At 47.1% G+C, this 24,853-nt stretch overlaps 1 protein-coding gene across 5 annotated transcripts in view; it reads right to left on the bottom strand.

The window, feature by feature from the left end:
* Positions 1–315: 315 nt before the first annotated feature.
* The window catches only part of LOC116453842 (protein spinster homolog 2-like), a 135,141-nt gene continuing 110,603 nt past the window's right edge, over positions 316–24,853 (bottom strand). For 2 of the 5 annotated variants that reach the window (XM_032129754.1, XM_032129756.1), the window contains 2 exons: positions 20,274–20,437; positions 5,255–10,089 (listed from right to left, as the gene is read on the bottom strand). In XM_032129754.1, coding sequence (XP_031985645.1) covers positions 10,002–10,089; positions 20,274–20,437 — 252 coding nt within the window. In that variant the 3' untranslated portion in view covers positions 5,255–10,001. The other 3 variants (XR_004243944.1, XR_004243945.1, XM_032129755.1) reach the window with 3 other exon arrangements.

Below are 24,853 nucleotides of genomic sequence, written 5' to 3'. Positions count from 1 at the left end.
TCCTTTAGTTGTGCTGTAGGGAGCCTAAATGGGGCTGGAGCAGGACCCCACCTCTGTGCCCACCACTGACTCCTTCCTCCCAGCTCTGATCCTGGCTGGATCCAGCTCAGAGGGAAGAGGAGGCTGTAATTCACCACCTTCCCTGCTCCTGGTGTTATTTCTCAACAAACTCCAGGCAGGCTGGTGTCCAGGTAAGTCCTTGGCAGCTCCGTGGCTGCTGGAGCTTGGAGCATCCTTATCCCAGGGACCAGCCCTGCAGGCAGCAACCACAGGAGTGCACAGCCAAGAGGTGACACAAGAAAAGGAGCCAGGAGGTACATTTTAAATACTTTTATTTCTTAATTTACATAAAGGTATATATTTGGCTTATCTTTTTTTATACTCTGAGATTCACAATCAATTGCTCTTAAAAAATAAAATAGTCATTTGCTTCTGAAAGAAATCAGAAAACTATTTTATACTCCTCCCTTGTATAACAAGAAAATATACTAATACTCCCATACATCACATAGTAAAAGTGATTGTAAGTGCTGGTTTACCAAACAATGAAGCAAATGGAGAAGAAAACAAGCATTTGGGATGGAGCTTGGAAGAACTCTGCTTCCCAGAGCACAGCCAGATGTTTATGGGGTTTAATCACCATGACTGTAAGGGGAGAGGCTCCTGGGGCCACCCAGACCTGCTCTGGGAGCGGTGGCAGCAGGAGCCGCTTGGGTTGGCAGCTTGCTGCCTTTTGGGTCATTCTCTTGCCTCTTTGGGCAGGTCCCATGCCTCAGTTTCCCACACTGTGTACAAACCACCTCATTGTCAGTGCAGGATCAGCTGGGGGGAGTTAATGCTTTAAAAAATCCCCTTTATGTAGTGGAGTAGAAGAAAACCCTTGTGATTAACTGAGGGGCATCTGGAGCCTCCCCAGTGCCTCTGGACACTTGCACAGACCCTGGTGAATGCAGCAAGGATCTGGAAGGAGCCTGAGCCTCCCTCTCCTAGCCTGGAATGTATGAGAGCAGGGATTCAGGGATCCCTTGGTGAAGGTAGGATGCATTTCTCACTCCTCTGTTTGCTCCCTTCCCTCTGTCCTTATTTAAACAGAATCCACAGCATTTCCTTCATGTGCACAGAGGATAAAACCAGCACGGAGCTCTGACAGGGACTGGAGCCTGTCACAAACAAGGACTGCCAGTGACCTTACAGAACATTTCAGTTCCCTTTTCACTGTTGACTCCTGAGAATTGAGTTTAAGGAGAATTCCTAAGCTCTGAACCTTAGCAGAAATGTTCCATTTTGTTGACAGTAAATGCTACAACAGAGAGAGCCTATCAGAAAAGCAATTTAGGAAATGTGGTTAATCTTCTTTGGTCTCTGAGATGAAATGACTGATTGTTGGGTTGCTTTTTGTTTCTTTTTAAACAGCTTAAAAAGGAATTTCTTAATGGGAATCAGAAATTCATGTGCCTTTAAAGCCAAGTGTTTGGCTCCCAGACTACAGCTGCTGTGTTTTCCCTCCAAGTGTAAATAGTGGCACGAGGTAGGAAGTGAAGCATTGTTTGGGATTTGCTTTGCTTTGTTTTTTCTAGCACCTGCTTGCTCAGGCACTCGAGGAACACTTCTGGTTCTGGTTCTTTAGCCATGTCTTAGAGCTATTGTTAAGGTATTTCAGGTGACAGAACCCTTGCAGAGGAGTCCTGTGAGGTCTGGGGAGGAGGAAAGGCTCACAGGATTATAGGGCAGGGACTTGCTATGGGGTGAGCACCTGGAGTTACAACCATCTCTGCTGTGCTGTAGGTCCCAGCACATCCTGGCAGGGAATGGGAGATAAACCCAGATTTACTAACAGTACCTTCCTGTGCCTGACTAATCCTATGGCACAACCAGGACAGCAGCTCCCAGCCTTAACTCACATCCAGTCCTGGTTTGGCATTTCCTGAACTGATTTAGTCCTCCTTGGAGCCTAAGTGCAGCCACTTGTGAGCACAAGAGTGAGGTGCTTTCACCTGCTCAAGTTGTGCTGAACTGGAGGGGTGATCTGAACTGTGAGAGGGGGCTCAGAACAGAGGGAATGGGGGCTTGCTGAGCCAGTCCCCTCCCTGTGGCAGTGCCCTCCCTGTGGCAGTGCCCTCCCTGTGGCAGTGCCCTTCCTGTGGCAGCCTAGCCCTCTGCAGGGTCTGTGCTCCCCTTCCTCCTCCATCCAGCTGACACAGCATAAATTTGGCTTGTGGAGGCCAAGTGCAGGAAACAAGACTCCAGTGGAATGGCACCATGACACGCTTCTGCACTTGAGTCTAACCCAGTTTAGGCACTGGCCTTGTCTGAAAGCTCTCAAATGCACCTTTGTAAAGGTACAAGTGACACCCCAGTGACGGCGCCCTGGGACAGGCCAGGGTTGGGTGTGCAGGAACCCAAGCACTGCTCCGAAGGCAGTGTCAGCCACCTGCTTTGGAGTATTGACAGGGAGAATTAGCATTGACAGTCTGAGTGATATGGTATCATGTAAACAAAGCATGAGGTCACTGGCACAGCAGTATTGCACTCCCAGGCCCAAGGTACAGCCATTCAGCCAGGTGGATTTTGGTATTTTAAAAGCCTGTGAACCTCCTAGTCAAGGCTGAATTTAGCATATGGAAAACTCTAGAGCCCGTAGGGATTTCAGTCCAATGTTCTTCTGGGCCCTTCTGTGACAACCAGCAGCATACCCAGTGCAGTGAAACTCTCTCCTCTGTCCCATTGCTCAGTCTCAGTGACAGGTAGGTCACCCACTGGAAGTTTTCCTGTGGTGTCCTTGCAGGCCCTGGCACCAGGGCACTGAGAGGAGGAGGGCTATGGACGTTATTCATGTCTGCTATGGTTGCACAGGCAGCTCCAGATTTCAAATGTTTAAATAAAAACTGTTTATCTAAATATATATATATATATATATCTCATCTAATGTCTTCAGCAGAGATAAAGCATCTTACAACATATTTAAATAAAAAATAATAATCTGAATTGAGCCTTCAGTGTCAAAGAAAAGGTGATGTACAGAACAGGTCCCCAACTAGTGCAGTCTGTGGGAGTGGGAGTGCTGGCAGAGCAGCAGCATTCCATAGGACACCAGCTGCCCTACAAACAATGGACTTCATTGGCTACAACTAAAACCATTTACACAATCTACAGTTGCTCACTTGGGCAGCATTTTCTGGGTCCAGTGGACAGTTGGTTTCCGTGCTCGGGGACCCCATGAATGTCCCTGCGCTCCAGGAGTTCCCATGTTCTTGGCTGCCCTGCTCGTCTCCTGGTGCCTGGCCCTGCAGGCTGGAGCAGCAGGATGGATTTGGTGCTAGAGAACCCCTCTGTGATGTGGAGCTGAAGGATCCACTGATACCCAGTCCAGAAGGGCTTCGAGCTTGAGATTGGTATGGTGGGAGCAGGAGTCCACGTGTCATTGCCTTCACTGGCAGCTGCAAACAGGGAACAGAAGGAGGTGGTTACTGGCGAAGTCCCAGGTATGGATTGGTTTTGTGGTGGGGGCCAGCTAAGGGACCCCGGGTCTCTGTGCAAGCTGGGGGCTGGCAAAGCCTGCCCATGGTGGAGGCAGCACTTTGGGATGTGCTGTAGCCATTTGGAATGGAAACAAATGCACTGTGATCCAGGCCCAGGCTGCTCCGGGAGGTGACCGGCAGCAGGTGTAGCTCCTGTGTAGTACTTAAGGGCAGGTGTGTGGGTACAGCTGCTCCTGGTGTGGGCTGAAGCAGCACAGCACATTACAGGCTCCATTTCTGTAGACTGTTTTTGAGCCCCTCACTTTACTAAAGAAAAGAGGGACCACCTTGTGCCTTAAATTGTCATTTTTGAAACTGCTGTTCCTTGGAGAGCCCAGCTCAGGTGTCAGTCCAGCACAGCCCAGCTCAGCATGCTGCTGACACGGCAGAGCAGGCACTGCAGGTGGTCCAAGCTGGCTTTAAGGAGCATGTCAGCACCTATCCACTGAGGTACTACTGTGGTGGCCTATCTGGCAGCCAACAGCTTTCCTAGATAAGGGGGGCACGGAAAATGAGTTCTCTCACTGCAGGATTTCCTGTGAGAGGATCTGTGCTCCATGTTATGCAGGAAATTGCCCCTGACCTTAAAAATCAGTGACTGCTGTATTACAGAAGAATTCTCCTATGATGGTGCCCTGGTTTCTTTCAGCCTGTATAAAACTGGACCAAAAAAGAAGAAAGTGCGGTGAAAAACCTTGGTGTGCCCAGGACCTAGGTAGTCACTGGTTTATAAGGCAAGTTTCAGCAACAGCACGAAGTACTTCCTCCCAGATTTACTGATGGCTTTTTTTAAAACAAACCTCCAACTTTATCTAAAAGCTACTGATAATACTGTGTGAGTACACATCCAGCCCAGAGCCTGCAAGCTCCAGGCAGCCCTATGCCCGAATCCACTCCCCTCTGTGGAAGTAACACATCTGCTGTGCTAGAGATTGTATTAAATCTTTTCTCTCAAAAGGCCATTCTTAAATGTCTCATTGAGTTCTGATTTTCTGATTAGTCTTTCAATGCATTTAATTTATGGGAAAGAAATCTCCTCCTCAAAAACTTGCTTTAATTAATTTTGGCTCCAGTAAAATGCTGGGAAGTGTTTATCACTTGTGGCGGCTCCAAGCAGCAGCGCTGTGGCTGTGGGGGAGTGATAAGGACAGCATGACCACAAGGGACAGGGTGGGCAGCAGGAAGGGGACAGTCCCTCTGGCTCAGTGCTGTGGCCCTGGATCGAGGGTAGCAGAGGGGACAGTCCCCAACAACACGCAGGGTCGGGTGCTGCCAGGAAACACTTTCTGCAAAAAATTTGGACTATGCCAGGAATGGTGCTTTGGGAGCAGCCCATGTTTGACCCAGAGCAGGGCAGCAGGAAGTTTTGTGAACACCAGAAGGTTTGAAGTTCTGGCCTGGGACAGTCACACTGCTGGTGGTCAAGGGGACAGGGGTAATGGGCTTTTCTGCTCAAAGAAGGGAGCACCAGGTTCTGGAAGCACCTCAATACCACAAAGGATACTTGAGCTGACCCCTGGTTTCCCTGTTCTTGATCTGCTCTGCTTTGGGCTGAGGGCGGCAAAGCTGCAAACCAGAGCTGGCTAAGGAAACTTCTCTGCAATATGTAAGGAAAGAAATGGGCTGACAGGGGTTTGGAGCAGAGGGGTAGCTTGAAACCTGCTGCTGGTTTGGGTCACTCACCGTCTCAGACTTTGACAGAGGCTGGTGGCATCACAAGTTGATTCACCCTGGTGAAGGGAAAACAGAAGTGTTGTGTGAGAGCTGCAATTAGCAAAGAAATGGATTCCTAATAACATACCAGCCTGGTAAATCCAGGTTTTGGTTGCTTAACAGTGTCTAAAGAAGTAGGACATTAATAACTGTCCTGCACAATGGTATAAAGCTGAAACCCTGTCACACAGGGGTGCCTGACAGCAATGCTGACAATGGCTGGAACATGCCAAGTAACACTGCTGGCACTAATTGACAAGGATTTGGGAACGTCCCAAAGGCATCCAGACGTAGCAACTATTTCCCCAAGCCAGTACAAGATTGTACAGTGGCTGTCAGTGTCCTTCAGCCTGACAGCACAAATGTAAACAGTCATCACTGATAAAAATTAAGAAAAAATGAGTTGTCTTTCAGTTTCCAGCTCCTGAAGACCTGCTGCTGTTCCAGGCACCCGCTCCTGGGTGATGGACAGCGTCTGGCAGGGACTGCAGTGTCACCAGGCAGGAGCTGTCCCACAACTCCTGGGATGAGGGCAGCAAGGGGACAGCTCCTGTCTGCTCTGTGGGACCCAGGGGACAGCAGCAATAGTCCTATGAAGTCCATCCCTTGCACCTGCTGCTTGTCCTTGCAGTACATGCCCTGGAAAATTCAACCTTCGACGGCAGCAGCTCCTCTCCCGTCCCCTCCCATGCTGTTCTTGTTACTCAGGGCAGCAGTGAGTGCCTTTGATAGTGACACACACAGCAGGCCCCCGGGTGACCTGTCAGAGTTGTCATCCTCGGACTCTGAGACCTTTGGAACTTGCTTTCTAGCTCAGATGCTCACTGACCTCAGTGGGAACACCTGGATTCTTACAACACTGGGAAACCCCCACCACACCTACGGGCCTGCCCTGATGTGGCCGTTTGAGTGCTTTACCCAAGGGCTCACTGGCTGTACTTGGGCAGTAGCAGCACAAATAAATCTGAGTCACAAAGGGAGAGTCTCCTCCTACCAGTGCAGGTCAGCTGTGCCAGCTTCAACTAAAAACCAAACTGCCCCAGCAGTGGTTTGTACCTCTGCTGTCAAAGGCAGCTTCTCTCTGCATCAGTGAAAGCCTTGGACAGGTGCACAGGGGACATCACAGAACTGCCACTGCCTGAGGCCCTGCCAGGTGACAAATTCTCAGGAAACATCATTCTCCTTTGAACACATTAAAACTTAGTTGTGGCTCTTTACCACACTTTGTACCTGACCCAGAACATTTTTTTGGCTGAACTGGACTCAAACATGTTCCAGGATAAAAATTAACCAGTACTCAGGGGACATCCAAGAAATAGCTGCATTAGGAATTGGTCCAGTTCAGCTCTTAACTTCACACCAACCCCACAAGTCTCCAAGGTGCACAGAAGCCTCTGTCCCTTTCCAGGCTATAAACTGAAATATTTCTGATGCAAGAGCTGACCCAAGTTTCTTTGTACAAGTCCCATCCTTGGTAACCCCACTGCACTGGAAATCACATTGTATTGGACACTGGAATTGTGCACAATACATCAGAGAAAATTACCTTAGAATGCTACAGCCAACTTCAGAAGTAGGAAGCAAGCTCTGGAATGTCACAGAACTATCACAGAACACCAAAACTCCAGAGGTTTGAGTGAGACATAAGTCATATCCCTTGCCACGTCATTCCATGTTCTTAGAGGATACAGAATCTATACAGAAGAAGTCAGTTTTGCCATGACTTTAGCACAGAGAACCCACCTGCATTGCTGACAACTGTAAATAGACACAACTTTCCTACTCATATAACAGTTCAGCCTCCTATGGGATAAAATGTACCTCCCTTTTATTTTAACATTTCTCTCAAGTTCTGCTTTATCTCTGTTTCACAGATGGGAACAGAGGCCTGGAGGGGCTAATCCTGAAATGCGTTTCAAAGATTTCATGGGAAATTAGACTGCACATGACTTGTGAACCTCCTGGGGAGAGAAATGACTTTCAGGGATCACACAGGAAGCTGGTGGGCAGGAGGGAGAACTGAAATAGTCCCCAAATTTGGGACAGTGCCTCCTCAGTCCCTCTGAAGCCCTGTGCTGCAGACGGTGGTTACTGCCACAACCAATGGCAGTGGGGCTCAGCTTATGGGTTAGGTGGGATTTTGTTTACTTTTTTTAAAGCAAAGTCACAAATAATAAATTTTAAACTCTCTTAGGTGGCAAAACGTAGTGCATGGGTTTAAAATAACAAGGTTCAAGAGCATCTAAATCCCTGATTAAGTACCACTTGCCTTTCTAATAACAATAATCCCACACTGAATGGATCACTGAACAGTGGCTCCTAAATTGTTCTGTTTTCTCTGCAGTGTTTTCTTAAGATTGAGAATGTTTTCATTCCTTGAAGAGAGTAGGGTGGGAACCAGTCTGTTATTTCTAGAGGAGGAAACTCACCCAAATTGCCTTTTAAGAACAGAAGCTGTACAACTTTTTTTGTTTTTTTTACTGACTCCTCCAGCAGTTAAAAATGTGGCTGATTCTCTCTAACCCCATCACTTCCTCTCCTGTCAAACCTAAATATTTCTCCTAGATCCTATCAAGTCATTTCCATGTACTGTGACAGCCTCTATAATTCTGAAGTATTTATAAGACTGTCTGTTCAATATTAAACTACATGCTCTAGAGCTGTTAAATATTTATGCTATGTAAAATGGATCTAATTTCACTGTACCTCGGCCGGTTAGAGACCTGCATGAGGACAAGACAGCCAATTTAACTTAACAGATGACTGGCTAGGATCTTTTACAGGTCAGCTATGCTCTATTTCAGGAACTGGGCAGGATTATTCTCCAAATGCTCTGTCCCTTCCAGCCTTGCTGGTGCCCAAGCCAGCAGCTAATGGAGATTACAGGTTGTAGTGCAGCCAGCACTGCTGGGCAGTCCCAGGGATTTGAAAGAATTCCTGCTGCCTACATCCAGTGCAAGAATGTTCTGCTCTGCCCTGGGCCAGCAAGGGGAGAACCCAGATCCCCCTTCTCACCTGCAGCTCTGTCTGCTCCAGCTGTGAGGAGCACTGGTGGGATGTGTGTCCCACTGACTTCCTGCTGAGCTCCAGGGATGTGTCACCTCTGTCCCTGAGCTCCAGCCAGGAGCAGGATGTCGGGAAGGAGGACACACCTCTGTGTGCAGCACTACTGTGCCCAAGGCTCCAAGAGAGGCTGTGCTTACAGAAAGCTTTTGGGAATGCTGCCAGCCCAGTTAATGTCAAGTTTCATGCCTAAGTTAAACACCACCTGTATTTCAGTATCCTGCAGCTTTCCCAAAGCCCAGTTTTCTCACTATCTAAACAAGCCAGACTCTGGCTTTTGTAACTGAGAAGCATACTAGGAAGTGATGTCCTGGTTTTTACAGCCTGCTGTACTTAACATCACTTAACTTTTACAACCAGCAATAAAATGCTTCAGTAGGGTCCTTCTAGCCTGAAAATAACTCAGTTTTTGAGTTACTGAGCAGGAGTTTTTTAGTATTGAGTTTTTGAGCAGGAGCTCATTAGGCAGACAGAAGTACTGGGGCTACAGGGGCAGCTAGACCACTGGACTTAGCAGCAACTCCTGCCAGTGATTAAGGATCCTTCTCCTTAATTTCAATGGAGAGAATTCTGTGCTTCTGCTGCAATGTGCCATCACATGCCTGTTTGAAACAGTGCTTTAGGAAGGGACACAGGGGGACCAGTCACTAATGGCAGCCCCCAGCAGATTCCTCCTTGTCTGAACTTCCTCAGACATTGTTGGGAGGTTAAAAACATCTCCAAAAGGCCTTGTGAACACACTGAAACCTGAAATCTTAGGTGATGAAAAGTTCATGGCCAGACATTCAAGGTCATACCTTGAAAGGTAATGAGAATTTATGGCCTTCATCTATGAAAAACAAATCTCTTTTTCAAATACAGCCAGTTAAAGGGTGTTTTTTTGGCATCAGAGCATAAGGGACAACACCACCCTCCACCTGTGCCTGAGAGATGATGAGCAGCCCAGCCAGATGCAGCAGTCTGCAATTCCAGCTACTGAAACAGCAGCATTCAAAGCTAATGTTGCTGCCTGAGATTGGACAAGGAAAACAGGCTAAGGATGGTCATTTGTAGCTCCACACCTGTATGACTTCAGCTGTAGAGTGAATTTTATCAGCTGAACACAGGAAGGGACTTGCAGTGATGCTGCTGTTATCACTAATTCCTGCAGATAACTGATGAAAGAATTATGGAGTAGGAGAGCTGGAGCAGGCCCTGTAACAAATCAAAACTACAGCTGTTCTGCTTTCTCTCACTGTTTTGCTCAGTGCAGAAGCCAAAACAAACCAGAGATCTCTCAGCTGGACTCTGCCACACCCTGAGTGCAAACACTGGCCCCAGTCCTGCACCACCTTTCTACTAGACACTCTAGGAGGAGCAAAGCCAGCAGGCTGGACACTCCAGTTCAGGTGTGTACCTTTTATGCCCTTCATTATACAGTTTTTGATCAACAGTGCAAAAGGTAACTGCATTAGATGTTGCTGCCCTGCAGTAGCTAAGCCCATTTTCACCTGCAGTTAGCAGGAGATGGCTTTGGTTCCCTGCTCCACAGCAGTTCTCCCGGGATGCTGAACAAGCTGCCACAGCCTCCAGCTCCTCCCAAAAAAAGGCTGCAGAACATTAACCCTCACTACAACCTGTTACCTTCAGTAAGAACAGCGGAATCGAGGATTGCTCCCAGAGAGCAGCTCCTGCTCTGACTGACCTCAAGCTGTTTTGATGGTGAAGTCAGTAATTCTGGGACAAGACTCGTGATTGACAACATGAATTCCTGCAGAACTTCAGACTCCAAGTAGGCTGCAGCTGGAAACAGTGACTGAAAGGGAAGGAGAGCAACAGTGATACATCAGCCTACAGAGCTCCTAGTGAGTGGCACAGGGATAAGATGGCACAGTTAAAAATACTCCAAATACTGAGCTTCCTGATGCATCTGACAGGTTATCCAGCCTGCAGGAATGGGCTGTTGATGGAGTTGAGGTCAGTTTGCTGAAGGAAAAGGATGCTAAGACAACTCTAACAAAATTCAAGCAACTATCTGGCACAGGAGGAGTTTGCTTTGGAGCAGGAATAGTGCTCACTGTGGCTGCTGCCTGCCTGTGCTCTCATTCCCAGCCAGGGATGGGGCCTGGGGCTTTGTGCACCTGCAGCCCTCCATCCCAAGGCTCACACAGGAGCTGGTTGTGCACAGCAGCAGAGCCGCCCTTCCCTCTGGATCACTCGGTCGGTGTGGAGTGACAGCTCTCCAGAGGGGAGAGGGGCTTCTCCAGCTGCTCTGAAGAAATGAATTGGCTCAAATCCCCTTTTCTTCCTGCATGCCAGTGGGTTTAGCAAACAAAATATGATAATCATGTACAGCAAATATATTTTCCCCTCTATTTGGTTCAGCCCCTTAAAGCTGTACAGACTGTAAGATCTTCCATCTGTTCATTTAATTCAGGTGCTGGTTTGTCTCCAGAGGTAGAAACATGGGTCAGCTTCACTTATTCCTCTTTCACAGATCTTGACTGAGGAGAAAACCGGCATAAAGGAAAAATCCTTTCCTGCTATTTTCCCAGGCAGCTGCAGCAGAACAGATGTGAAGATGAGCAGTTAACAGCACAAATCAGGGTCCCAAGGACCTGGATGGAAATGAGCTCCAGAGCTCACCAGTCTGTGGGGGTACTCTGACATGGACCCCTGAAGTCTGTGAAGATGGGGGTCTCGAAACCTTGTGCCTGAGTCTGTCTCTGGAAGTATAATTCTGCCAGCTATTGATGGGCTTAGTATTGAGGTGGAGGGATTTTTAGTGCCACGGAAGATATGTGTAACATCATATATTTATGTCCACTGAAATAATGGAGAAAAGAGGTAGTGGAATACCTCGCTTTTTGATTGAATGGCAAGGGAGAGAAAACATGACATAAAAAGCAGATTAGAACTATTAAATCTTAAAATAGAAAATCCTGTAGGACTTCCTGATGGCACTTGATTAAAAACATACTTCTTATCCTCCAAAATAACTGCCTCATGCTACAGCTCTTTTCACAAACCTCTGAGCTACCAGGTGTGGGGAACTATAGAACCATGGAAAGAAGGGTTGGAAGGGACCTTGAAGACCATCTCATTCCAACCCCTTGCCAGGGGCAGGGATACATTCCAGTAGCCCAGGTTGCTCCAAGTCCTGTCCAACCTGGCCTGGAGGCCTCAAGGAAACATCCATCCATTTCACTCCACTGTAACAGTCCTGGCAGTCCCCAGGAGGCTTGTAGTGGTCTGGCAGCAACTTTGGGGATGACCAAGCCAGAGCACTTAAGACACTCCTTACTGGAGCACTGGAGGTAATACTCCAACAGTTTGTCCATGTTTCTCTAAAATACATCATTTAGGCTGTGCTGGGTTTGGCTGGAGTAGATTTAATGACATTTTCCTCCCAGTGTCTGGAATGGGGCTGTGTTTTGGATTTGTGCTGAACATGGGTGATAATACAGAGATGTTTTTGTTATTCCTGAGCAGGGCTTGCACAGAGCCAAGGCCTTTTCTGCTCCTCGCCCTGCCACGCTGGTGAGGAACTGGGTGTCCATGGGAAGCTGGGAGGAGATACAGCCAGGACAGGAAACCCAAACTGATATCCACACCTTTTGACACCGTGCTCCTTATATAAAGTGAGGGGAAGAATGAGGAAGGGAACATGTTTGGAGTGAAGGTGTTTGTCCTTGCATGTAGCGTGCATGTGATGGGGCCCTACTCTCCTGGGGATGGCTGAATACCCACCTGCCATGGGAAGTGGGAAATTAATTCCCTTGCTTTGCTTTGCTTTGCTTGTGGTGCAGCTTTTGCTTTCCCTATTAAACCATCTGTACTCAACCCACATGTTTTCCAGCTCTTACCCTTCCAATTCTCCCCAGTGCACTGGTGGGGCAGGGAGTGAGTGGCTGTGAGGGACTTGCTCGGGTTAAAGCCTGGCCCAGGCCAAGGACCCAACAACAAGTGAAGTGCTCTAACACACCCACAGTCACAGTATCTGCCTTGCAGATTGCTGCACAAGGAGAGGCTGCTGATAAAAGCCAATACCTCTGCAAAATGCTCTGACATCAGGAAGCAGCAGGGCTGAATTTTTCATAATTTTTTCCATTTCCTTGTGTCAGAGACTGTTTCTTGCTTGGAAGGCTGCTGCCTTCTGCTCATGCTCCAGACACCTGTGTGGGATCTGATCAGATTTTGTTTCTATGCCAGGGCAGCCTTAGCAAAGAATCTGTCTCAGTGAGAATTTAAAATCTCCTCCTGCATGGCAAAGTCCCTCCACGCTAAGAATTCTCCTTTGCAGTGTCAATGCCTGGTAAGTCCATTGGTAGCATATGATTTCAGTGCCCCTTGTACATTGTGGGAAAGTGCCTTCAATCCTGTTTTACAGCTGATGAGCATTTTAGGGACAGCATCTGACTTCTTGGGGCTCACAGCAGAGAGTCAGTAGCCAAGACAGCAGGAGGACTCCCAAGTAGCTCTTGATCTGGAGCTCTTGGAGAAGTGAGCTTTGGCATTCCTATAACATAAGGCACATGGAGAAGTTCCATTCTTGCTGTAAGAGAGCACTAAGTAGCTAGGAATAGTGTAGGAATGTTGTTTTCCTTTCTCTGTGGCACAGGGGATGAACCTGGGAAGGTCAGTCTGGTGGGGAATGGGTGGTTTTGGAGAACCCAGAGCTCTGCCTGCAGCCCCTTCTGCAGCTCAGGAGTTCCCAGAGCTGTGCCAGCACCAGCTGCCCCTGTCCTTCTGCTTGGGCTAAAGCAAAGCTCCTGCTGCCAACGCTTAACTCCGACAGCACGTTTCAAACACCGTGTGAGGACCACAGCTGAGCTCAAACTGCCTGTGAACAACCACACTGACCTTTGACACCTCCCTACCCGACCTGCAGGAAACCCACAGGCTGACTAACGTGACACAGCAAATCAGCAATCGTTCTCTATGAGACTGTTTTCCATTTGCATGACACCAGCAGCTCCCAACTGCAGCAGCAAACCAGCATTTAAAATTCAAGTCCTAAGCTGCTATGTTCTTGGTTTGGCTAACTCTGTTTATGGAGTTACAAACATGGCCAGTAAACACGTGAGAAAACCAACAGCTCTACAAGGAGCTTTTTCAGCCAATAATAGAACTACTCACATTTTCACCACCTCTCCCCTTCATATTCTTAACACGAATTCTATATAAACCATCCAATAGTCTAATCTTGTTCCATCTGCAGTCTGTGAGTTTTTATCATGCCACTCTCAGATACACAAAACTCAGTCCTTGCCTCATTCCTTCCATCACCCCAGATCCTCTGCATCCTAATCCAGGCTTTTTGCTGTAAATTCACATGGCTTCAAAGGCCAAGGATATCTTACCTGGGCTAAAAAAGCCTTGTGAGTTTCTACCACTGTAGGAAACATTTAATTATTGTTCTTTTGTAAAGTCAAAACAAACAAAGCAATGATATTCTTCCCCCTAAGCAGCTGAATATCAGCAGTGAGCAAACTGTTCTCAAATATCCCTTTTTGGGAGTTGTTAAAATCCACTTGCATCTCCTGAAATTCTCAAATCCAAACTCTGCCTCAATGCAGCACTGACACATCTCTCTAAAATAAGTGTCCAGCCTCTTAAAACCCTCCGTGATACAGCTCCAGCTATTTCAGAGAAGGAACGTTCTTTTTGGCAATGCAAACTACCAGAATGGAGCACACTCAGTGTCAGTCAGCTGCCACTTTAATACCTGGGAAATGGTTAATGGAGGGGCCTCTGGGCTTTGCTGGCAACAACATCAGGTCACCTGGTGGGTCCTTTCTGTCTCCAACTGCTGCCACAGAAAAATCAGAGAAAGGGAGGGTTGACAACTCTGTGAGTCCTTCCCCCGCCCCACATAATAGAATCTGCAAAGCAAAAATAAGGTCACTTTCAAACTGCTGCAATAGGAGAACTGGGAGATCATTTTATATCCAGTTCTGCAAAAGGCTAAAAATAAGCATGATAAGAGGCAGAAGAAAGAGCCTGAAAATGGATTATTCTCATTTTTCCTGTAATGCAATTTGCAGATGTGCCACATTTAAGACAGCAGAAGTGTCTGGACTAGGGATAGTTCTTTTTGTGGATTTTGCTATTTCCTCTGTAAAGAATACTATTTTTCTAGAGTTTGTACCCACCACTTTTAAAATGAAATGTTCACCAGCACTTCTACTCAGCAAGAGCTTCCACACCTGATCAAAGGTGTTAAGAGTAAAATTTTTTTCTTATTAAATGTTTAATTTTCATTTTAGGAGAAAAGAAATACCTGCTTGAGTTGTTTAAATAACCTGATTCTTGCCATGTAAACAAAGGGGCGCATGATTCAGGCTTGCGGGGCTCTCAAGTGCTGAGTGGTTGTCAGAGACTGAAATATTATAATTTATGACAAACATTTTCTTGTAGGACTTTTAAAACTGTGCTACAAAAGCTGTAGAAAAGACTACTGCACCCTGGATGGGGCCCTGACTGAGGCCTGACACTGCTCGCTGATGAAGATAAGATAAAGTAACAAACTCAGGGCTGGGGACATTCACAAAGCACAGGCTTAACAGCTCCAAGGTGGAGACCACAGCCCCAGGGCGATCAGTGCCAGGCTGGAACAGACCCTCCACTAAAGGGCGGGGGAGGAGAGGCTCTGGGTACCTTGGAAAAGCCTCTGGTCAGAGGGGCAGTGACTGCCCATCCTCCCCTGTGCAGAGCCCAGCTGCGGGGTGCTCACCGGGGGGAGGAAGCTCATCCACAGCAGAAGGGGTGACATGGCCCAGCACAGGGCCCCCAGACCCTGCACAGAGCACCAGAGATGATGCCACAGACCCCCAGTGTTGCAGGGGACAGTGTCAAACCAGCCCCTGCAAGGGAGACACGTGGGCGTTCCCGCCTGGCCCAAAGTGTGCATTAACCCACGGGATTCTGCACCCTTTAGTGTGTGGTGGTGTGGCCACAGCGGCGATGGGGGACCTTCAGCACCCGCAGGGCAGATGGAGGGGAGCAACGAGACATCGTTGGGACCCTCAGATGGGTGATGGGCTTGCACCCAACCCCTGTCACCTCTCCCTGTTCCCCCACCCCCCACGCACACTTCTTTCTTCCGTTTCTTTCTCTCTTCCTTTTCCCTTCTCTTTGCCTCTTTTACTATTAAATAAAATACATCCATTTTTTGGCATCAACATCTAACCTCGTTTGGTTTTAATATCGTTTCTGGGAATATTTAGAACCTTCTAAGTTCTTTCTGGTTTATGCACAGAGACTTAGCTTGCTTTGCTTTTCTGGGTTTAAACCGGATCGTAACAGGGGGCACTGGTTAAAAACTTAAATTCTTTTGTTCTGACCAGCTGTTTATTCCTGCTCTGGCTGCACCAGGGATCCACAGTGCAGTTGCATCCCACTGCCTGATCTGCTGTATCCTTGGCAAACATATCCAGCCTCTATCATGCAGAGAGGGACTGAGCCATTATAAAACTTGGACACCCATCCACCCATCCTAAGCATCTTTTCATACCTCTGGAAAAAACCAGAAAAATCTCATGTTTCCAGGTGTAAAAACAGGGATTAAGTAAAAAAGGAAAAAAAAATTAAAACAACAAAATCCTTTGAGGAGTAGAGTATCCCACACCTGCACAGGGTGGTTTTTCAGGAAGAATCCAGGTGAATTTGGTTTTCCCTCAGCAGCAGCTGGGAGTGGCCATGGCTGGGGACAGGGCTGCAGGATCACTGCACTCACTGCCCAGGAAAGGATCCTGATACACGCTAATTATGGTGATTTATATCCCAGGCACCCAAAAATTGTCACAGCTTGGGAAAAGGACTTTTTTGAATCCCTCTTCATAAGAAAGAAAGCACATTTTTCCTAATTATTGATGGAGCTTCTAGCTAGTACCAAATGTAGGCTTTTCTTCTGCAGGTCTCCAGGGTGAAGCTTTGTTTTTCCCAGTTCTCTACACTGTGATCGAGGAAGGGGATGAACACAAACCACAGACACACCTCTCAGCAGTGCTGAGCTTTTACTTCCATTTAGTGAAGCACCTGGAGTGCTCCCAGCCAGAAATGGCTCTTTGCCAGGGCTGCACAGGTACCTGTGATGGAGCTTGAGGATAAAAGTGCAATTATCAGATTTCTGATCCATTTCTGAGTGAGGGCTCTGCCACGGCAAGACTGTATCGTCTTCCAGAAAGTCTAAAATCTAGCTTGGGTCTCACCAATATTCCTCAGGCAGGGAAGAGAAGTACAGTTCAGAGTGCTGATGTTTGGAAATAAAATACAACTGCTTTAACCCTCCTCTGCAGAGGTGCAAAGCAGGAAAGAAACAGCAACATAGGCAAGTGAAATCACAGAAGAAATTGTAGTTGAGTGGTTTAAAAAACAATTGAAGTATTTATCATTCCTAGTGCCTAAGACCTCTTACAGAACCCATTCTTAACTGTTTTCTCGCTCTTATCACTTTGGAAGGGTGGGATTAAATTTGTGTTATAGAACTCGTCCCCAAAATGATTGGATTATAGCACACAGTGATGTACTCTATCGTGTTCTCTGCTAGTACTGAATTTTCTAAAAGCCTCTTTAAGCTGTCAGACTTCTGAAGCAGCATGAAAATGGTTATAAAAGAATTGTGTTAAAAAATAAAAGAATTGCTATAGAAAGAATTTTTTGTCATGAATGTTTTGTGAGCAGCCTTGTTGACTGGAATTCCTGTGTTAAAAAAGTACAAAATATGCCAGGAATTGTGGCAATGATAAAAGTAGTGTGAAAGCCTGGAAATTCTTTTTTTGAAAGGAAGCATGGTGGAAACTGGAGGAAGCTTTACAGGAAAGACAGGTTGCTATCCTGGTATCTGCCCTGCCTGCAAGAAGAAATTATCTCTAAGCAAATGCCCAGAGACAGTTACACAAAGGAACAAACAAACACAGAAATCCCAGCAATAAATCCCTGAACTACACGTCACAGAAGTGTGCGAACTCAAGCAGGGACAGCTCAGTTTCCATAGGCTGTGAGAGCAGTGTTCCACTTCTCTGCTTCCGTATGAGTTCACTGGAGGGGTGGGTGGCAGCTGCCCTGTGCCCTGACCCCGGGGGTGATGGATGGGTTTAATCTCTGGCGTGTGACAGCGGCGCTCGTGATTCCCGCAGGTTAATTGATTTCTTTTGGCAAAGCCTGTTTCCAACTCCTGTTGTCTGAGCAGCAGGACTGACTGCAGTGGGAAAACAAGGCATCCTGAAATAGCAATTCCTCTGTACCCAGCAAGTAATAGGTAAGATGGAGGGGAAGACTGGCTGGGCAGAAAACAGCCTCTGCCAAGGGTGTGTGCTGCCAAGGGTGTGTGATGCCAAGTGCAGATGGCCTGACAGGTGGGAGCTGGACAGTGGATCTGGGGTCCAGCATGGAGTTTTTAGCTGCTAATAGCAAAATGCTCTGTTACCTTTCCTCTCACAGGCAAGCACAGAGATACTAACAAATAAAGTAAACAAATAAATCCTGCCCCATAAATTCTGAGGAGCCACTGAAGCTGCTGGTGGGGGCAGATGGGGCCTGGTCGACAGCACAGACCCTGGTGCACAGAGGTGCCTCTGCAGTCTCCAGCCTTATTTCTCTCTTACTTCACTCTCACTTCTCAGTAACTTGACTGAAGCTGCACTCCAGGAATCTCACTGCAGGATGCCAGGGTATTTTTAACATAGGAGTGGACACATCCCAGAAAGAGTATCCTTCCTAGGAGTCACTTGAGAGAAATTATTTTGTTGACCATTATTTATGCCAATTGTTCTCCCCAGTTTGCAATACAAAATATCTGTGACTGACTAATACAAAATTCCTGACTCACATTTGTTCATGAAAGGGAAAGTTGCTAAAAGAGAAAGAGAAACAAAACCAGGTTTGACACTTGAATGTTTTTCTTCTAAGAGTGGAGCAGTGGCTGTTTGGGAGGCTGGTTGCTCTGGACGTGGATGGAGTACAACCAAAGCTGCCCAGGGTAGACAGCAACAGAGGAATAATCCCTTTGTGCAGGAGCAATTAGAGGTGTGGATGTGATCTCCCTCTCACATTAACACTGCTGCAAAAGCTGGGGCTTTGGCAAACAGCTGTGTAAGAGACACCAGTGCTGGCAGCCAAGCAGAGTCACCCAGCTGGTGACCAGCCTGTGACAAGTGGTGTCTCCTGAGCAAACCAAAACCCTCTTCTTTGAGATCTCCACTGGAGCTGAGAACAGCTGGATACCACAGTGCCCTGCCCAGCATAAAGGTCCAAGTGGGCTTGACATGCTGAAAAAATGGGAGTGACCTTCAACTCATCAGTATCTGAATCCTGAACCCCTCCTTCACCACCTGAGGTGCTGCCATTCCACACTGGCAGCACGTGTGATGCAAAGGGACACAAATTTCCACCACAGTTAGAAGTGGAACGAGCACTCTCCTCTCTGAACCCAGGAAAGACAAGCCCTGAAGCTTCCCTAGGATCAGGTGAGGGCCCTGAGCAAAGGCGAATGCTACAGAGGGTGTTTCATCTGCTGCACTGACACCAAATAGGCGGCTCCTTGCAGCAAAAAAGCCGCCCTGAGCACCTAGAAACTTATGTTCATCTTTCTACGTCTCCAGGTGGTCACTACCTGGACTGGCATGTACAGTTTATGTGCACAAGCGCAAAGCAGGGCTGGGAGGCAGCTGGAGAGCAGATCCCACCTTCCTGCCTCAAGGCATGCCAGGGAAGCTGTCAGAAACAAGGGACAGCTTTCACATCTTCCCCAAATAAGCTGCTATAGGATTTACCTCTTTTTTCTCTTAGGAAGTCCTTCCTAGCATCTAATCTCCAACTTCCCTTCCTGCCATTTAAGGCCCTTCTATGCAGATAACAAACTAGGCACACTCATCACGTCCCAAAGCCACACTGAAGTTCAGCTCTGTAGGACTTCCCATCCTTATGACATGAGGTCTTGTTTTTCCACAATGTTTAAACATCTCATTATGGGGGATCTTCTCCTTTCTTTGGTATTTATGTATGTAGTAAAAGGAAGGTGGAACTGCACTTACAGGGGCACAGCACCGTCCGTGGCACTGCTTCCAAATCTCTTGCATCCATCTGATAAGACAGTGTGAGCCAGAAAGTATCCCCTAAGCTGTTCACACACTTACATCAACCTCCAAACACCTAATTTTCCTTCTAGCTGTACTATGCTTAGAGTGATATTCCAGGGCCCTTCTCCTTAAGGTAAACCAAGACTCCCATTCTCCACTGGGGAAAAAGCAAAGGCAACTTACAGTCAACACCAGACTAGTCACCTACGCACGTATTCAGCACGACATTACACACAGTAACTCTTATTTTTCAACAATTATGAGAAAGAGACTAACCCCAGAAGTTTGTATGTCATGTGGAAGCGTCTTCTGAATTACTGTAGTTGCCAACCGTGAGATGATCCGAATCGGTTTCTTTACTGAAAAACAGTAGCTTTTTTTTCACAGAGCTGCAAGAAGGGACTGGGAAAGACTCTTTATCACAGCAACCCTTGAGCACACATGTTCCCACACACAGCTTGCTTCCTCCTTGCCTCATGTTCCTGACTGCCAGAGGTGGTGAGCGGGGCTCCGGGGATGGAGGTGGGCAGATGCAGCCTTGACCACCAAGCTCTGGGAAGCACCTCCTGCTCCTCACCTCACACTCCACCGGTTCCAGCACATGGCAGCCCCTCACCACGGACAGCCCGGGCTGTGACATGCTCAGGCAAGGGTGTAAGGGGCCTGTGCTCCCCTCTGAGCCATGTGGCCAACAACTGAGATCCACCAGAGCAGAAGCGTGTAAAGGATGCTCAGCCAGCACGACCCAAGCCCCTGTGCTTCGTGCAGCCTCATGCACTCTGCTGAGCCCAGGTTCTTAACACACAACCCAACATCCTTTACCTGGAAGGACCAAGGCCAGGGGCAGAGTACAAGCATAATGTTCAAAAGAGCAAACAGGCTGTGGTGCCTCCGCGTTCGCAATGGCCAGGCTACTCACTGTTGTTCAGCTTTGGCTCGGTCACTTAGGAAGAAGAGGGCTGTGGCCAGGAAAAACATCCCTCCCAGGACAACGACAAACGGGCAGAGCATGAGCGCGTAACCCAGGCTGAGGAACTCCCAGACTGGGGACTCCTTTGTGCTTTGTCGTATCAGGTCGGAGATCTAGGAGAGAAGGGCAAAAAAATTAGTCACTTAGATGAAAAAGAGACACAGTAACAGTGAAGGGAACACGATTCCCGAAACAACCACCCACCAAACGTGTGAGGTTTAAAATGGAACAGTGTGTTCAGCAGAAGTTGAATGTCCCTTGCACCCTTCAGCCTTCCACACTGGAGCCTGGGCAATTTATGCTGTGAGCAGCTTGGCAGGGGATCTCCTCTCCCTGCCACTCTTCTGGCCTGATCTAATATTCTTCCCACAGTCCTTTCCATATTCTCCCAGGCTGCATCAGTGACAGCATCTGTGGGTGTCTGACCTTGCTGTACTTCCCAAACACCCTGGGGAGCCAGCAGGGCCACGCCAGTGTTGCTCAGTGGGTGAGGGAGTGATCAATCTTCTGCAATTCCTATCAAGTCCTGCTTACTCCCACGTCTGACCTACCTTTCAGCAAAGGGAGGTATTAAATTCCATTTCTGTGTACTGAGTGGGAAGGGGGGAAAGGTTTTTCAAAGAACAAAAAGCAGAGATCCCATCTGATTTGGGGAAACAGAACTTGAACATGGGGGGTTTATGAGGTATGGGACTCATTCCCTCTTCCAACCTCCCAAGCTTGAAGTGTAATTGTGTGCAAGACGTGGCTCTGTCCCAGGCTCAGGTAAGGGGCTGTGCTCGCACTGCACACCACCAAATTTATGGATTAAGGCAACCTGCACCTTCTGACAACCAAAAAGCATCATTACATGAAAGTGAACACAAATTTACACCTACACAAAGGAGCAGAGACATGCAACAGCATTATTTACTTCATTATGAAAAGCTTTTGCTAGAACTCAGTAAAATTTAATGCATGTCTGTAGCTAAAACTACCATATTCACTGCATATTTACTGCCCAGCGAACAACTTTGCTTTCCATAAATCCAACAGAGAGGTAGCAGCAGCTGGGGTAGGTCTCAAGGCATTGGGTATTTAAATGTCCAGCTCTGGTTTTATCCATGACCTTTTGTTGGGGGAGAAACACTAGTTTATACCAAAAGACTGCAAGGAATTTGCAACATAAAATCCTATTGCTGTGCACACACGCAAATCAGTTCCAGAAATAGTCAAAGCTTGTGCAGCAACTTTAAACTGCCACATTACTGGTAATAGAAAAGTTGGAGTCAAACACAACCTACAAGCAAGTTCTGGCATTCAAGACTTAAATATTGACAGTGAAGAGAGGAACTGTGATATGCAGGAGAAATCACCAACTCACACTCTGCAGAAACCTGGAAGGTAAATGTGTGTGAAGAGATGCCTCAGCAGAGCCAAGCACAACAGAAGGTCCCAGAAGGATGATGCTCATGGGGACTCAAAAGAACAGGTCACTGGGTGTGTTTTAGCAGGGAGACTCTGGAGCACTGGAGGTCTCAGTGTGTTTATGCCCCTCTCACAGCTTAGCCTGGCTCCCACGGAGGGACGGAAAGGAGGAGCTGCCAGCCCAGTGCTGGAAGTGACACCACTGCACATGCTGGAGCTGAGGTCTGTCCTACAGGATGGAGCCCTCTCAAGTAAAGGGGAGTGAATTAACACTGGAAGAGTGTAACTACAGAAAGAATTGAAGGGTTTTAGCCTGATTTCTCTGTTTCATTCCCTGCCCTAGAAAGGATGAGGAGAAAATTTCAGTGCTTGGGATATAGAAGAGTTCTAGTCCTCTCAAAAAGAACTTTATTCACAGTGTAAAAGACACAAAGAAAAACAAGAGTGCTACAAACAATTCTCATGTGAGACTGAAGGCAAACAACACTGACCATTAGTCTGAGAGATTTATTAAAAAATAGCAACAAGACTTGTATGTGAAAAGAATGCACCCCCAAAAAAGCAGCAGAATGTTCTCTGCACCCAGGAGACAGGGACATCAGCTGGTCATTAATTCCCTTTTGTATCCAGACACCTTAACTCCAAACATTTCCCTTACTCTTCACTATGAACCAGAATTTAGCATTGAGTCAACCACTCTGTCAGGCTGCAATAGCCAGAATTGAGGATATTCTAAAACAGAAATCTAGACATTCTAAACCACTTTTCATTTTTGGGAATGGATACAATTATTCTCCAAAAGGACCAGACAATAAATCACTTGACAAATTGAAGTCAGCAGCAGAGGATGAAAAGCCAAGCATGTGCTCCTGATTGCTTTCTTCATGGATGGCATGACATTCTAGGCTAAAAACCAGCTTTGAAAATGTAAAGCCTCCAACAAATAAATCTCCCAATGCAGTTTGTCCCACACCTTCCCTTCTAAGGCACTGTGTTGACATTTTATAGCAACAAATCATGTTATTATTAAATCTGCTGTATTTTTCATTTTTAATCAAACACGTTCTGTAAATGCACAGTTTATAAAAAAATGTCTTTCCTCCCTTTCAATGCATAATTCTTTCCACCAAGCCTCCTGGGCTTCCTCATCCAGGTTCCATATAATTCCCTCCCCAGTGTCTTCATCTCTTAACTCCAGAATTTTATCAGAGCCCACATATATGTTTTTGCTGTTAAAAGTCACCATTCTGTTTTTTTGTTCCATTCGGTTACAAACCACCTGCTAAGGCTGGAACTTTGGCATCTCCCCTCAAGAGGACACAGAACACAATTACAGACCTGGGCTCCAAGAATGACACACCGTTTGCCAAATGGTCTGCTTTGTATCGCCAATTTTGGGCTTTCCAGACTCCTCGCAATGACAGCATCCTGAGCCGGCCAACTGTGATTTGGCAAGACCCAATCAAGCATAATTTTTGGTGTCTTCTCTCTAACATGAGTAACAAACTGCGGGGACTGTGCGTGGCCGGTGCCAGCTCTGCAGCACAGAGTCATGTGTGGGATTCCTTCCTTTGTTTCTCCAGCTGGGAGATGGCAAAAGGCTTCAAAACATTTATGCAGAATGTGGGGGTGGAAAATCAAGAAGGAAGTCCCGTTGCTGCTCTGCAGTCTAATCACAAGTCTTTGATACCAACATAACTATGAAAGTTCATATCTCCTCCCTCGCTGTGTAGCGCAGAGCTCAGACCAAGAGGAATGACTTTGCTAAATAAACCTCAGCTTGAGGCATTTTTACAGCAGAACACGGCCGGCGTGTGCTTAGCCGGTGGCAGCCACTTGGATGGAGTCCAGCTGGAGACAGCTCCTGCTTCCCGGAGAACCAACAGTGCAGCTGCAACGGGCATGATCCCAACCCCAAATCCCCAACTGTGTCTCCATCTGAGTGCAGGAGACAACAGAGGAACAAAGGGAAACTTCGTTACTTTCTTGGGAAGCATGTGGTGTGTGCTTTGGAACAGAGGACAGGCCATGGACACAGTAGAAGCCAAGGTGGGCTGAAGCCCAAGGAAGGCATCTGGATTTTGTGTTTTGTCTCTCCTGAACAGCCTGGGCAGGTAAATTAACTGATTTATTAATTACACAGTGTAATGGTAACAATCTCTGAAATCACTGTTTCGCTTCCTCTCTCTCATTGCCGAGTCAATATCTCAATTCCTCTGCAACTGGCTTTTCTAAATTTCTGATGTTGCCACTTGGGCACAAATCCTGCTACATGAAAGGGTATTTCTGGCACAAATACCTGATTTTCATGACTACCAGTTTGATACAAGCCAGTGCTCCCTGGCTGATCACTTCAGTACAGTTCCTTAACACAGTATTCCCTGTAACCCCACAATGGTTTGGGATCCACCCACTCTGAAGTCAGAGTGAGTGTGAAAGGTTTCTTTGATTTTCTAAAAAAATTGAATATGAATGCAAATGAAGATGACAAAGCAAAAATGAGGGATTTTATAATGTAAACAATTTGCTGGGCCTGTGGGGGAGCAGAAGCATTTACACTGTGCTAAATGGCTTAAGGAACAATTTATAATAACAGGAAGTAAACCTGTTTTTTTAAATTATATTTTCCCCCTCCCAGGATGATCAGGCTGCATTAAATACATGGTGCTGCCTTGAAAAAGGCTGCAGTAAATTGAGATGCTCCATAGGGGTGCTGCTTGCAATGCCAGGACATGGACTCGGTACATCTGGGGGTGAGAGCAACATCTGCCCCATTTGCCCTAGAGAGGGTTAAAAGTCTCTTTTCTTCAAGTCATTAACTGCCTTTCTCTCCAGTGTGGTCTGCCCAGGGATTTTCTAAGTTAACACTGGACCTTCTCTGATCCCAGAGGGAGATGCCTAATACCATGGGGAATGTGGAGGAACTCCCATGACAGGGCCCAGGCAGGTGAACTTGTAGGGATGGATGGGGGTGCCCATTCCCATGTACAAACAGGTCTGTGGCACAGGTCCTTTAGCAGCACCCCTGTCCCCACTTCTCCTGGCAGCATGGGCCCCTTCCCTGTCCGTACATCCCAGGAAAGTGAAGTGATTCCTTGTGTTAAAGAATCTGGACACTTCAT

This window comes from Corvus moneduloides, chromosome 20 (genome assembly GCF_009650955.1).
Source record: "Corvus moneduloides isolate bCorMon1 chromosome 20, bCorMon1.pri, whole genome shotgun sequence".
Lineage (NCBI taxonomy): Eukaryota > Metazoa > Chordata > Aves > Passeriformes > Corvidae > Corvus > Corvus moneduloides.
This window is presented reverse-complemented; position numbering and strand designations above follow the sequence as displayed.